Source organism: Schistocerca nitens, chromosome 12 (assembly GCF_023898315.1).
Source record: "Schistocerca nitens isolate TAMUIC-IGC-003100 chromosome 12, iqSchNite1.1, whole genome shotgun sequence".
NCBI classification, from domain to species: Eukaryota; Metazoa; Arthropoda; class Insecta; order Orthoptera; family Acrididae; genus Schistocerca; species Schistocerca nitens.
This window is the reverse complement of record NC_064625.1, coordinates 141,681,005-141,697,034: the sequence shown is the minus strand read 5'-3', so window position 1 is coordinate 141,697,034 and position 16,030 is coordinate 141,681,005. Positions and strand designations below refer to the sequence as shown.

The window sequence follows — 16,030 nt, the reverse complement described above, 5'->3', positions numbered from 1 at the left end:
GCTCACGCCCCAACATCGTGCAGCCCGCCTCCAGTGGTGTCGCGACAGGCGTGAATGGAGGGACGAATGGAGACGTGTCGTCTTCAGCTATGAGAGTCGCTTCTGCCTTGGTGCCAATGATGGTTGTATGCGTGTTTGGCGCCGTGCAGGTGAGCGCCACAATCAGGACTGCATACGACCGAGGCACACAGGGCCAACACCCGGCATCATGGTGTGGGGAGCGATCTCCTACACTGGCCGTACACCACTGGTGATCGTCGAGGGGACACTGAATAGTGCACGGTACATCCAAACCGTCATCGAACCCATCGTTCTACCATTCCTAGACCGGCAAGGGAACTTGCTGTTCCAACAGGACAATGCACGTCCGCATGTATCCCGTGCCACCCAACGTGCTCTAGAAGGTGTAAGTCAAGTACCCTGGCCAGCAAGATCTCCGGATCTGTCCCCCATTGAGCATGTTTGGGACTGGATGAAGCGTCGTCTCACGCGGTCTGCACGTCCAGCACGAACGCTGGTCCAACTGAGGCGCCAGGTGGAAATGGCATGGCAAGCCGTTCCACAGGACTACATCCAGCATCTCTACGATCGTCTCCATGGGAGAATAGCAGCCTGCATTGCTGCGAAAGGTGGATATACACTGTACTAGTGCCGACATTGTGCGTGCTCTGTTGCCTGTGTCTATGTGCCTGTGGTTCTGTCAGTGTGATCATGTGATGTATCTGACCCCAGGAATGTGTCAATAAAGTTTCCCCTTCCTGGGACAATGAATTCACGGTGTTCTTATTTCAGTTTCCAGGAGTGTAGTCCCCCAGTGTACACAGTGGTGCTAGTGATTGGGAAGGTATTGAATGCCATTGTCATTGCCTTCAGTGTGTGCCACTTCTTGCCAAAATGCCTTGATGGTATCTGCCCTGTTTGCAATGTGCCTCCCACACAATGGTTTCTTCAGTTGTGGAATGAGGTGGAAGTCACACAGATTGAAGTTAAACACTTTTTGATAACAGCCACAGATGGGTCAGTACGGGCAGGTGTGGGATGCTGACATTGTGGAGAGCCTGTCATTGGTGCATGTCCACATTGGTGCATCTCCAACCAGAGATAGGGCAGTGCCCTGTCACTCACAGCTGCTCGTAGTTCCGCACGACACGAGTAGCAGCGAGAAAGGCAATTTTCACTTAGGGCTTTGCTCGCTGTTCCACTCTTCTTGCCAAAGCATCCTCGCATGCGATCACCATCTGTCAGTTGATTTTGGTACCATTTGTTGTGGGATTTCAAGTGTATTTGCTACAATTATGGTGATGCCACACGTTCGCACAATACACCATAGTTACCGTGACTTACGGAGTGACCCTCGTAATATGAGCGCTGCTGAAACTTAACTGTGTGGATGCTAAAGTCTTCATTGATGATCACAAAATGGGGTGAATGGGACTGTGCTCTGATGTTAATAGTCTTCCGACAGCAGCAGCATATGGGACCGTCGACATCACTCACTCGTGACTGCGTCTGGCAGTGACTGTCTTTAGCTTGTGGTGCCGTCGTGAGGTACCAACATAACCTGGGACCTCACTCTGAAGGTGACACCAGACACATTATTTATTTACTCATTCATTCGTTGAGGAATTGTGTCACAGTGATATAAGATTTGTCATCATAATACAATGAAAATAAATACAAAGGTTATCTGGAAACTAAGGTTACATGGCTCACTTTACTACAGCCCCAGGCTAAGAACAAACTCTGTAAATGACACATTATCACTATCATTTTTAAACAACTGTGTATTCACCTTGCCTCTTGAACATGAGGCAATTTGGAACAATACAGTTAAACTTTGATAGGATTTATTGACAGTGTTGTAATCACAGAAATACAAATTTCGGTCAGTGGGACCCGAGAACATGTATTCACAATCACAAAGTGCCCTGAAGCTGACATCACTTCTGTAGAATATTATGCACATAGTCCATGATTTACACACTCCGGAAAGTCTACAACACAAGGGCATCAGATTAGCAACATGTACATGGAAATTTGCAGAACACTGCCCCTCGGTACAATTTCTTGCCACTACTGTCAATGATAAGCCCAACTCGCTCTTCGGCATAACATCCAATGTGATGTGTCCCATAAGAAAACTGCTCCCGAGACTTGCTAACTGAAAACTATTTAACAATAGCAGAGAAGGAAAGTTGCTACTCACCATATAGCTGAGATGCTGAGTCGCGATAGGCACAATAAAAAGAATAACACACTCATAGCTTTCGGCCCTTAAGGCCTTTGTCAGCAGTACACACACACACACACACACACACACACACACACACGTCTGCAGTCTCAGAGGGCTGGTGTAGTTTCTGCTCTCTGAGATTGCAGCTATGAGTGTGTGAATCTTTTTATTGTGCCTATCGCGATTCAACATCTCCGCTATATTGTGAGTAGCAACTTTCCTTCTGTGGTATTGTTACATTCCATCCTGGATTTTCCATTGTTGGAAAACTATTTAATTTATACAATAAATCCGCATGCGACTGGAGTCGATCATAGACGGACGAATTACTGTTCCAGCCAAGGCGAATGACCCAGTTCAAATTCCTAACTGAATGCTGACGCTCATCAAAGTTAGTAGGAAAGTGAGGCACTAGTTTCGATGTGACGGATTTCCTACCACCGCCAACTAAACAGCAACCTATGGGTCATGGACCCATCACTCAGACAACGTCGTAGCACTTCCCGTGCCTGCAATGCACAACTAGCATGCAGCTGGCTCTTGCTACACGACTTACTCTGCCCTCTGTCATTCAATCCACCAATCAACACAGGCTCACCCAACGTGTGCTTAAATCTGCTATCCATGCTTGGCATCTCTGACAACAGAACAATTTTTCTTTGCATAAAGGCGCACTGACACCAGAAATCGATATGGTCACATGCATGCAGCACAGACGTACAAACTGAAAAATCATATGACCATATTAATAACCTTATATTTAACACATTAACTCATTTGTAAGGTAATCATACATTTGAAGCTGTTTTATAAGTGGGAGTTTGATTTTGTAAATAATCATGGATTTTAAACTTCCTGACAGACCAAGACTCAAACTCGGGAAGTTTCAAAATCAGCACACACTCTGCTGCAGAGTGAAAATTTCGTTCTGGAAACATCCCTCAGGCTGTGACTAAGCCATGTCTCCACCATATCCTTTCTTTCAGTAGTGCTAGTCCTGCAAGTTTCGTAGGAGAACTTCTGTGAAGTTTGGAAGGTAGGAGACGAGGTACTGGCGGAAGTAAAATTGTGAGGATGGGTCATGAGTCGTGCTTGGGTAGCTCAGTTGGTAGAGCACTTGCCCACGAAAGGCAAAGGTCCCGAGTTCGAGTCTCGGTCCGGCACACAGTTTTAATCTGCCAGGAAGTTTCAAAATCAGTGCACACTCTGCTGCAGAGTGAAAATTTCATTCTGGAATCTTGGGTTTATTGGTATAGTATAGCTGTTTACAAGGTAGCAGCATTCTTTCAAATTTAAACGATTAAATTTAGCTGTCATAAGCAAGAATAGCATTATGCACCTTAGTTGTGATTTTCTGTTAATATTGCATACAGATTAAGTCTATGATTTCCCTGACCCTTTCTATGTCCTTGAAGGTTCTCCTAATTGATGGAATTTATGGAACATGTTGAATGAATGAATGAATAACATCTTTAAGAGGTTACAGGTGATGGGCCTGCTTGTGCTGAAGACTGCATTGTGAACAGTTACTGTTATCTGAAGGACCTGATTTACAAAAGAAATGACATATTCTTTTATGTTATTTCAAACACCATGCTAATAATAAATAGTTGAAACTCTTCATGCTTAAATGTAATGTGTGAAATGATTCACTGCTCCTGCCACGTGCATAATGCATTGCACCTCTTATCTCAACACCCTTTGTCCCCTATTTAGGCTCATTCATAATGGATTGAATGGCGCCATCTTTGTAGTAATTGACAATAGTAGAGTGAGTCACAAATGTATTCTATCTTCATTCACGTGGAACATGAAGTCTTTTGAAATTGGATGAATTTTTTTGAAACATTGTGTGTTGTTTTACTGTGGTTTCTGGGTGAAACCTTGTAAATAATTGCTCTAGGCAACACAAAATTTTATTTCACACAAGCTAAATTTCTATTTAAAAGCACATTGTCGAGTGCCACAATGCTGTTTTAAAGATATTATACTCCTCGTCTGGTGTTCTATGGAAAAAAAAAATAATAATAATTACAACTTGGAAGGAGAGACAGCATTGGTCGTATTTTTTTGTTTTATTAACCGCAAAATCGATTTTCGGTCACTTAGTGACCATCTTCAGTGCTGTAATATACAATTTAAATTGGTAGGCACTGGTGTCAACAAGCTTACAGCGATCACATATGGAGTTTATGTGATCGCTGTAAGCTTGTTGACACCAGTGCCTACCAATTTAAATTGTATATTACAGCACTGAAGATGGTCACTAAGTGACCGAAAATCGATTTTGCGGTTAATAAAACAAAAAATACGACCAATGCTGTCTCTCCTTCCAAGTATACCCATTACCTGGTCGTGGTGCACAGGACACTCCATGGAGTCGCCAATCAATAATTACAACTGCCAACAAAATTAAACTGTGATTTGAAATACATCAAGATATTACAATATATAACAAAGAAGTTAAATGTTATGAGACACTGATGGAGTACTACCTAACAGACTGCAGGTTCACACGCTAAATGTACTGTTTCTCTCAGCAAAGTATTGCAAAGAGGGTATTATTTCCCCTAAACAACAGAGGGTCATGGTTGTTTCAGTAATTTTCATGGTATCACATGACATAATCTTTGAATAAAATTATATAACAGGAACAGTAGCATTAAAAAATAGGCTGGAAAACCAAAAATACAATAAAATTTTGTAAAAGACAGACAAAAATGAAATTGTATAATTATAGTTTTATTTTTACTCTCTCTCTCTCTCTCTCTCTCTCTCTCTCTCTCTTTATGTAAAAATTCTAGCTCTTAAAGCTTCGAAATACTTTTCTTGTAAATATGTAGGTTTGCTGACCATTGTACATAGAGAAAAGTACATAACTTCAAGATCTTCTCTAGTAGACCAAAGTTTCTAATTATTAAGTCAGATATTGCTATCATTCACTGATGGTGTATATGGATTTCAGTGATATCTGCAAATAATACCTGCAGTCAATGTCCAGGTAAAGTACCACTTTCGAACGCTGTGAAAAAAGAACCATTAGTTCAGAATTGCTATGTCTTCCTAGCACACTTTGTAGTTCTTTAGTGGATACAGGAGCAAGGAACGGATGCTGTTCATGAACAGAGAATTCAGATAATGATTTATTCTACATTTAATATCAAACAGTAAAAATGATATATAACTTTGTTACTGTAATGGCAGCATAAATAAGACAAAAGAGATTTATAAATCTGGCACTTTTCAGTACAATGTCTGTTCAGAATACGTCGAGTCCTAGTCACTATGAAAGTCTGTAAATGTTATTCAGTTGGGAAACACACAAAATGGGGGTCAGTGTATGAATGATCATCTTAAGTACACCTACTGCGGAACTCCGGAGAGGGGATGCTGGCATCTCATATGGACTAAAACGAAATGTAACTAAAGCCATAATGATGAATTGAAATTGGAAGGTATACATAGATTACTTAGCTAATAAACTGAACAACTTAGCATTTGCAATGTGTATTTTGTCAGGTGCCACAAACGTGGATACCAGAAAGATAGTTTATCACTGCTACTTTGAGTCAGTTATTCGTTATGGCATAATCTTCGGGGGAAATTCAGCAAATGTCACTAGGCTCCTAGTACTACAAAAGAAAATAATTAGAAACATGTGTATTGCAAAAAAATGGGAATCCTGTCGACCACTGTTGAAAAATTTAAAAATGCTATCTGTCCCCTCGCTTTACGTATATGAGATGGTGGCGTTCCTATATAAAAATCAACGTACACTAGACACTTTCCATTTTTACCACAACTACAGCACTCGCCACAGAGATAACTTCAAACTTTCAACACGTTTAAAACTTTATGCCCAAATGCCAGAGTATATGGGGTTAAAAATTTTCAATAAAATAAAAGGCAGTAATATATTTAAAAAGGAGATTGGTTCACTGAAAAGATTGCTCTTTACTCTTCTGGTGGAAAAGTGTTATTATTCTGTCACTGAATTCATTGAGGACAGCTTCACAGTCTGAACACAGGGATTGTATTACATGTGTTATTTTATGTACATGTGTAGCTGTAACTTAGAAATGTAAAATATAATGTAAACTTTTGTATTTCTCTTAAAAAAAGTGAAAAAAAGTTTCTTTTGTAAACCTTGACATGTCTCCTGTACTTCAAATCAAATGATTTGAAAATTGTACTTAATGAGATGAATAAACCACATATCACATATCTTCTCAAGCCCCAGATATGTAGCCTGGCCAGCATGGTAGGCATGTTGTGGGAGTAATTTCGACCTGCTTTATTGAACTGTATTGCAGGGGCTACATGCTGATGAGTGTGGCCAGGGACAGGTTGAGGTGGGTAGCGGAGGGGATGGACAGAGCAAGGGGAGAGGAGGTTGGTTGGTTGGTTTGAGGATTAAAGGGACCAAACTGCAGAGGTCATCGGTCCCGGGAGAGGAGGGAATGCACATATAGAGGAGGACGAGGAGAGGGAGATGGATGAGGCAGGTGGAGTGTGTAGAGGGGTAGTGAGACAGGTGGAAAAGGAAGAGAGGAAGATAGAGATGGAAAGAGAGAGGGCAGGAGGATATGGTCAGAGGGATGGGGAGGAAGCTATAGTCAGAGAGTGGGGTTGGAGGAAACTGACAAAGAGAGGGGGAGGAAGAAGTATACAGATGGAGGTGGGAGGATGAGGCAGACAAACAAAGGGAGTGGGAAGAAGAGGTAGACACAGAGAGGGGGCGAGGTGGGTGTATTCAATATATGTGTTGCACACATTTGTGGGAGAAGTTGCAGGTAAAAGGCTAGTGTACTATAAATAGTACTCAGAATTTAGAGGTACGAAAATATTTTCTTGGAAAAATACTGTTGTATTTAAGCAAATAATAATGTAGCAATAGTGAATTAACAGCAGCTATGTGATAAAACTAAGGAAGCAGCAGCTTTTTTCAAACTAACAACTTTCTTTCTAATTTACTGGATTAAATTTATATGCCATAACTATGAATAGCATTAAGCAGGAGAGTGACAGCATTTTGTTAATACAGTTATAACGATGATGTTTATACAATGACTTTGTCTCATTGCAGTGTATGCTTTGACTTGTTCCACATGCCTGAAGGTTCTTCCTTCCTCATGGTATCAACAGAAAATGATGAACAAACAAATGAATAAATTGAATGAATGCAAAATGGAATGACACCATGTAAAAGTATAGGTTTTGAGACTCAAACAGTGGAAAACCTGGGACGGAATGTAACAATATTATGAGAAGGAAAGTTGCTACTCATTATATAGCGGAGATGCTGAGTCGCAGATAGGCACACAAAAAGATTTTTACACTTAAAGTTTTCGGCCAATGGCCTTTATCAACAATACACACATACACACACAAAAACTCACGCAAATGCAACTCATACACACGGCTGCGGTCTCAGGCAACTGAAACCACACACACACACACACACACACACACACACACACACACACAAACTGAAACTATACTGGTTTCAGTTGCCTATGTTGTGAGTAGCATCTTTCCTTTTCGTAATATGGTTTTATGACTCAGATTTTGAGTCATTATATTTGTGGATACAAATTTTATGGGCAATAGTATGATGTATGGACAATATAAAATGTGTGTGTGTGGTGAGAGGGAGTGGGAAACATTAAAAAATAGAAACATTTTTGTTGTAGTAACGTTGAATCTGATATGCTTTTACAGGCTTCTAAAGGTGATGTTGGGCGTGCTATTGATGTTGCCTTGGAAACTGGCTACAGGCACATTGATGCAGCTTATCTGTATGGAAATGAAGCAGAAATAGGGCAAGCTTTAAAAAAATGGTTTGACTCGGGGAAATTGAAACGTGAAGATCTTTTTATTGTAACTAAGGTGAGTAGTCAACAATAGTAGCTTCATGTGCCCAAACACCTTCAAACTCTTTACAGGTTTTGCAATAACCCTACTGCTTGCTCGTGTTGACTGTAGCGTTATGTCATGCCACCATTTAATTTTCATTGTCACTGTTACAAAATTACTGATTTGTGATCATTTAGTAATTCACCAGTAGCTGACATAACATTTCATTGGTTGGGCCAGCAGTGTGCATTTTCTGTGATTCTATTGCAGAGAAGAGCAGATGGCTTGACTCGTACTTGCTAATGGTTACACACTGAAGGTAAACATGATTATGTTGTTTAATGTGAAAGTTGATGCCTAGTAATGTCTTATGATACATAGAACATACGCTAGTGGAAGTCTGTATAAAGGTATGGATATTTGTGCAAAAATTAACATTGTCAGTTGAAATAGGTGTGCCCAGTGTACATACAATAGTATGAGTTCCAGTATACCAAATAAATGCAGTCAAATGGTACCACATTTGATGTCAGTCGTACAGTATATAACAAGATGTCAATGGACCACGTGGTAGAGGGTGGAACTTGGTGTAGAGGCAGTAAGCTCTGTGTGGTGTTAGTGCATGCGTACAGGCCTTTACTCAGATAGGAAAAAGACACCAATAATGACAGTGTGTGTTGTGTACATAAAGCACGATTGTGACAATGCCACACGGAAAACAGTTATTATATGACCAAAAGTCAAAAATTGGTGTGTACAAGGAAATGGTTCTCTGTAATCGACAAACCACCAAGCTGTTGTGCTGTTCAAGTACAGTGATTGATAATTTCATTAGATTGGGCACTCGATATGGACAGAATGGAAAATATGAACACAGCAGAAAATTATTTCAGGGTTACTTTTGCTAGAAAAAGTGGCCGCAAACCATTATTCTTTTCCACTTGTTGCTGATTTACAGTTACCAGTATCTCCCAGATGTATATGACAAATTTTCTCAAATGATAAACATTTTGCATTCAAGAAGCAACTGCAGAAACCCACTCTAACCCCCAAATGTAAACAGAGTAGATTGGAGTTTGCTGAAAGACATGTGTCATGGACTTCAGGATAGGATAAAGTCATCTTCATTGATGAGAAGGAGTGTAATTTAGATGGGCCGGATGGGTTTCAGTATTACTGGCATGATCTGAGAACAGAGCAACAAGTAAAAATGAGCAGAAGTTTTGATGGTGGAAGTGTTATGATTTGGGCAGCCATCTGTGCTAAAGGTAAGTCACGCATTGCTTGGGTGACTAGAATGAACTCTAACATGGAGATTGAGATGTTAGAGACAGAACTGATTTGATTGTATGAGGATCTAAGGGACAAAAGTCTAATGTTTCAACAAGATAATGCATCTGTTATTTTATTCATGGCAGTAATTTTCAGCAATTGTACTATTTTTTCAGGATAAATTTCAGTCATCAGTTCCAAATAAGTTACTGACTACCTGCTAAACTAAGTAAGTTTCTGTAATGCACTTTTTATACCCTTCATAAATGTATAGCCAAGGTCCAAAGATTTATAATATTCCTACATCTACATCAATACTCCACAAATTACATGTAAGTGCCTGGCAGAGGGTTAATCAAACCACCTTCACAATTCTCTATTATTTCAATCTTGTACAGCGTGCAGATAAAAAGGAACACCTGTATCTTTCTGTATGAGCTTTAATGTCACTTATTTCATCATAGTGATCATTTCTCCCTATGTAAGTCAGCATCAACAAAATACCTTCGCATTCAAAGGAGAAAGATGGTGATTGGAATTTCATGAGAAGATTCCTCCGCAGCGAAAAACGCCTTTGTTTTAATAATGTCCGTCCCAAATCCTGTACCATTTCAGGGGCACTCTCTCCCCTATTTCACAATAATATAAAATGTGCTGCACTTCTTTGAGCTTTCTCGATGTACTTCAGCAATCCCATCTGGTAAGGATCCCTCATTGCGCAGAAGTATTCTAAAAGAGGACGGACAATCATAGTGTAGGCAGTCTCTTTAGTAGATCTGTTACATTTTCTAAGTGTCCTGCCAATGAAACACAGTCTTTGGTTAGCCTTCCTCGCAACATTTTCTGTGTATTCCTTCCAATTTAAGTTGTTCATAATTGTAATTCCTAGGTATTTAGATGAATTTATGGCCTTTAGATTTGACTGATTTATCGTGGAACCGAAGTTTAAAGTATTCCTTTTAGCACTCATGTGGATGACCTCACACTTTTCATTATTTGGGGTCAATTGTCAATTTTCACACCATACAGATATCTTTTCTAAATCATTTTGCAATTTGTTTTGATCTTCTGATTACTTTACTAGTCGATAAATGACAGTGTCATCTGCAAAAAACCTAAGACGGATGCTCAGAGTGTCTCCCAAATCACTTATATAGATAAGGAACAGCTTCAGTTTTTTCTGGAATTTTACACTTGCAGAACACAGCTGCAGTCACCTATCCCACAGTCACCTATGAGGGGCAGTCAAATGAAAACCAAACACCTGACACAACAGCAGCATGAAAAGGTTCCATTTGAAAGTAATCCCCACATGTGCTAAGATATGTACTCGACTGGAAGACAAGACTTGTCTGACTGAAACCAACATCCACTCGTCTTTCTTCAGGTCAGTAAAGAGGCAATAGATCTGGGCTCTGTGGAGGATATTGCAGTGTTTCCTGACCAAATTGCTTAAGTGTAGCATTCGTCCAATTGGCAGTGTGGTGGCACGTGTTATTGCGCAACAGGATGATTCAATCTGACCACTTTCCTGGGTGTTTTGACTTTGTGGCACATCACATTTTCTGCAAAATGTCTTTGCAGCACTGGGCAATGATTGTGCACTTGAGGAACTTGACAAGCACAGGACCCCTCCAGTCAACGAAGAAGGTTCATGTGACCTTAGCAGACTTATGTGAACAGCTGTGGATTTCTTTGTTGGGGGAGATGTGAGATGTTTCCACTGTAGACTTTGCCATGTGCTCTCGGGCTGTCAGAATGCTATCATTCTTTCAAACTTGAATGGAACCGTTCTATGGTGCCTTTGTGACAGGTTTTTGGTTTTCATTTGACTGCCCCTTATAGCACCCATTGTGGTCACTTGTAATTAGCTATTGTGCGTAGATTCCTCTCCACACTTTGAAATTTGTATTCCAGCTTGTAGTGGTGCATCTGTGTTTCTTCTGCTGTTACTATAGTTCCCCAGATATATAATTTGTTATGGCTATACCCATATACCTAAGATTTCCATTCTGTTGTACTCTAACAGAGCTTTCAAGAGAGACTAAGTTTTCCCTGCAGTTACAAATCTTTCTGCCATCTCAAGCATTTTTTGTATAGGATAAGCATAAGAAAGAGTTTTATAGTCCTATATTTAACTCATTTCTGTGTCAAAACCCATTAAGGGTATTTGTTGACCAGAAGGGAGTAAAGGGAAGAATTCCAGGGATTGAGGTGAATAGGAAAGACTATACACACAAAAAGCTTTTTTTTATACAATGGGCAACAGCACTCCAAACGAGGCACTGAATCACTAAAAAATGTTTATTTTTTTTATAAATAGTAAATAGAGCATATAAAGTGTCAGTTTAGAACAGATGACAAATCGTGATCATTTGAAAACAAATTCTGCCAGTTGACTTAGAAGAGTAGACATGAGTAAATAGCTGGATAAGTGGGAGTAGGCATTGCTCTCTGAAGATTCTATATAAAGTTAATTATGTATATAGTTATAAATTATGTATATAGATAGATCATCTACAGGTTTTGATGAGTGAGTTTGCGAGTATCCAAATATGCAACATAAATGGCTGCATCTTTTGGCTTCATTTATTTAGAAACTTAAATTCTTTTACACTGCCACAGGACCGTGGATTTTAGTATTTGAAATAAATTTCAATGTGATACCTCTACCAGTTTTTGAGAAAAGAGTTCCTAACCTACAGATGACAGATGGCATAAAATATTTTTTTGTGATTGGTTACAAATTAACAGCTTTTGATTTTTTTAGTTATTACTACTGAGAAACATTGCTTTTTGCCAAATTTCATAACTCTAGGGCAACAGGAAGTATCCTATATGTTTTGATGGGTGAGAGTTTGAGTATCAAAACATTTGACATAAATGGTCACATCTTTTGATTACATTGACTTAGAAGCTTAAATTTTTTACACTGCCAAGGGATCGTGGATCTTAATATTTAACACGAATTTCAGTTTGATGCCTCTCCCTGTTCTTGAGGAAAAGATATATTGACAGGCAACAAAGTGATCCTATAAGGGTTCCATTTTCACTGATTGATGTTCAGAACACTAAAAATGGAGACAAAATTTATGAGGTTTTTGTAGCCACATTCAGACATATTGCCTATTGGCTTTCATCTTGGAAGCTTCAGTTGAGATTTGTTTAATGATTTTCCTGACCTTGCACCAGCAAGAGTGGTAGGCATTCATGAAGATTCACCCTCCATTGAAGGTGATGGACCAGAGTTGAGCCCACAGCTGGAGGTTATATTTGCTGTACACACAAATGTCCCCTGGGGGGGGGGGGGGGGAGGAGCATTTTCCTATTAACTGCCACTGTAGCTCCTCCATTGGTATTTACGACAGTCATCCACTTCTTTATTGTTAAAACTATTGTCATGTTCATAAATTTCAGCGGCTTCAGAAAAGAGGTGTGATTCATATAGTATTACATGTGCAAGATGAATATGTTAACCGCAGAACCTCAAATTCAAGATGCGACAACTGGAGTGAATTCTAAGGAACAATGAGTACCTCTGCATTGACACAAAAAGTGTCATGAAACCTAACACCCTGCGAAATGAAATGTTGGATAAGTCCTTCCTGCCATTCGTCCCCAGGGTGACAGACAAAATCAGCTGAATATGCCCAGACAATGTAAAGACTATATAGAACTAACCAAGATGACAAAAAAAAAAGTGTCTCAGATGAGCAAAGGACAAAAGGGTTCCAGGCAGATTAAAACTGTGTGCCGGACCGAGACTCGAACTTGGGACCTTTGCCTTTCACGCGCAAGTGCTCTACCAATTGAGCTACCCAAGTACGACTCACACCCCCTCCTCACAGCTTTACTTCTGCGTGAATCATGCTTGGGTAGCTCAATTGGTAGAGCACTTACCCGCAAAAGGCAAAGGTCCCAAGTTCGAGTCTTGGTCCGGCACACAGTTTTAATCTGCCAGGAAGTTTCATATCAGCACACGCTCTGCTCCAGTGAAAATCTCATTCTGGAAACATCCCCTAGGCTGTGGCTAAGCCATGTCTCTGCAATATGCTTTCTTTCAGGAGTGCTTGTTCTGCAAGGTTCGCAGGAGAGCATCTGTAAAGTTTGGAAGGTAGGAGACGAGGTACTGGCAGAAGTAAAGCTGTGAGGAGGGGGTGTGAGTTGTGCTTGGGTAGCTCAGTCGGTAGAGCACTTGCCCACGAAAGGCAGAGGTCCCGAGTTCGAGTCTCGGTCCGACACACAGTTTTAATCTGCCTGGAAGTTTCGTATCAGGGCACACTCCGCTGCAGAGTGAAAATCTCATTCTGAAGAGGGTTCCAGTTGTAATGTCAGGAGTATACTGATTGCGTTGTACATGGGAAAAAGTTTTATGTTGAAATAACTGGACAATCTATCAATACCAGCATCATCAAACATAAATTCTATTGCAGGGTGGACAGGAGGAGATATTGACAGGAGGAGATATTGGCTGTGGTACAACATGCATTTGTTGAGACGGAGTACCCTGTAAAAACACACAGTTGGGGAAGCCAATGAAATTCAGTCACATGACAGAAAGAGGAATGTGACCTGGATTCGTGTGCTGCTGTGAATGACCATTGCAAGTAGCATGGGGAGGACCAAAGCAATGATGACCAGGAAAAGGCTTTCAGATGTTTGCATGACAAGGATGTAGAATCTCTGGCTGTGGGTTCAAATGTATTCTGCCACACACAATTCAGGTGAGTCCTTAAGAGTACTAGCTGCTCGTGCTGGCGAAACATAAAAATATCATTAAACAATTGTCAGCTGATGACCCTGAGACAAAAGCCGACAGTGAATATGTCAGAAAAAAGAAATGCAACGAGTAATTTCCCTACTCATGATTTTTCTTGGAAATTTCTATGAAGCAATCTGCCAGTACCTAAGCGTGTCAATGTACTAGGTTGGTGCACTAATTCTTAGAGTTTTTCCATAAGTTTAAAAAACACAACAGATACACATAAGAGAGACTTTAGTAGGCAATAATATGTTCTCCTTCACGATTTACAACAGTCTGCCAATGCTGGGATAACTTTTTGATTCCACAACTGTAGAAATCGCATGGTTATGAGATGAAGAACTCATCAAGCCATGTTTGGGGCGCATTTTCATCTGGAAAGGAAGTTCCTAGAAGGTTGCTCAATAGAGAGTGGAAAAGGTGAAAATCTGAGGGCACAAGACCAGGCGATTGAGATGGGTACGGAATGACTCCCAGTCAAGCAGAATGTGGGCAGGCATTTTCGTGGAGTAACAACACTTCTTGCAGTCTTCCTGGTTGTTCTTCTTGGATTATGTCTGCAAGACACCTCAGTTGTTGACAATAATTTGTCAGCCACGATGGGTACACCACAAGGAAGCAGTTCGTAGTACACCACGCCATTGTTGTTCCATCAGATGCACAATATTATCTTTTTTGAATGCATGCTAGTCTTGGCACAGGGATTTGCTGCTTTGTTTGGGCTCAATGATTCCTTTCTTTTCCTTATGGTAGCATAAAGACACCATTTCTCATCACAGTAATGATACAGGGTTGGAATGACCGGGTTTGTTCAAGAGCCACCCACTGGTTTTTGTGATTTTGGCTTATTGCATACAATACCCGTACAACTGATTACTGAACCTTCCCCTTTGCATGCAAATGTCACAAAATGGTAGAGTGATCACAGTTCATCACATGTGCCATTTCTTGAATACAATGATGTGGATCATTGCAGGTTAATGTGTTTAAATGATGTTCATCAAACAACGAAGGTCTTCCTGAATGTGGAGAGTCACTAATGTCAAAACAATCCTCATTAAGATGAGAAAAACATTTTCTTACCATGCTCTTTCAAATTGCATTATCCTCATACATGGCATAAGATGTTTCTGGCTGCCTCTGCTGCTATCATCCCTCTATTGAACTCAAACAGAAGAATATGTCGGAAAAGTTCTGATTTCTCCACTCGGTTCTCCATTTTGTAGTGTCCACAACTCCACTCACTATCTCCAAATGACAAAATCACAATATGTAAACTCCAATAGCAACAGTGAACTACAAATTAAAAAATGAAATCGATAAATAAACCCATACCTGCCAGAATAGCAACATGCAAACAAAAATGCTATGAACTTATCCACCAACTGAATAATTGCACATATTTTGTTCCTTATCAAAGATGTTAATGATGATGAGGGATTAACTGTATGATCCTTGTTGTCTTTCAGCTTCCAGCTATTGCAAACCGCGCAGAGTCTGTAGAAAAGTACCTAAAAAAATCTCTGGAAGCTCTGCAGTTGAATTACGTCGACTTGTACCTGATACACCAACCCGTGGGCTTCCAGGATGTGGGTGGTGATACTTTCCCAAGAGACAAGGATGGAAAAGTTCTCTTGGACATGAATACTGACATAATCAGCCTGTGGAAGGTAAGTTTCATTGCTGTTGTTGTTACACAATTATTGTGAATTCCATTGTATTGAGAGTCTTGAAGACATGCATTTTCTGACAAATTATTACTCCATCATATAATATAGAAAATTATAACAATGAAAACAACCAATTATTGATAAAATTATTTAATTGGATGGATAAAAAATCGACTCACCAAGTGGTGGCAGAACACACACATAAAAGATTGTTGTGATTGGCAAGCTTTTTGAGCC

General features: G+C 40.1%; 1 protein-coding gene across 6 annotated transcripts in view; it reads left to right on the top strand.

Moving 5' to 3' along the window:
• The window catches only part of LOC126215266 (1,5-anhydro-D-fructose reductase-like), a 103,849-nt gene that overhangs the window by 21,164 nt on the left and 66,655 nt on the right, over positions 1 to 16,030 (top strand). For all 6 annotated transcript variants that reach the window (XM_049941950.1, XM_049941945.1, XM_049941946.1 and 3 more), the window contains exons 3-4: positions 7,955 to 8,122; positions 15,593 to 15,793. In XM_049941950.1, coding sequence (XP_049797907.1) covers positions 7,955 to 8,122; positions 15,593 to 15,793 — 369 coding nt within the window. The remainder of the gene's footprint in view (positions 1 to 7,954; positions 8,123 to 15,592; positions 15,794 to 16,030) is intronic.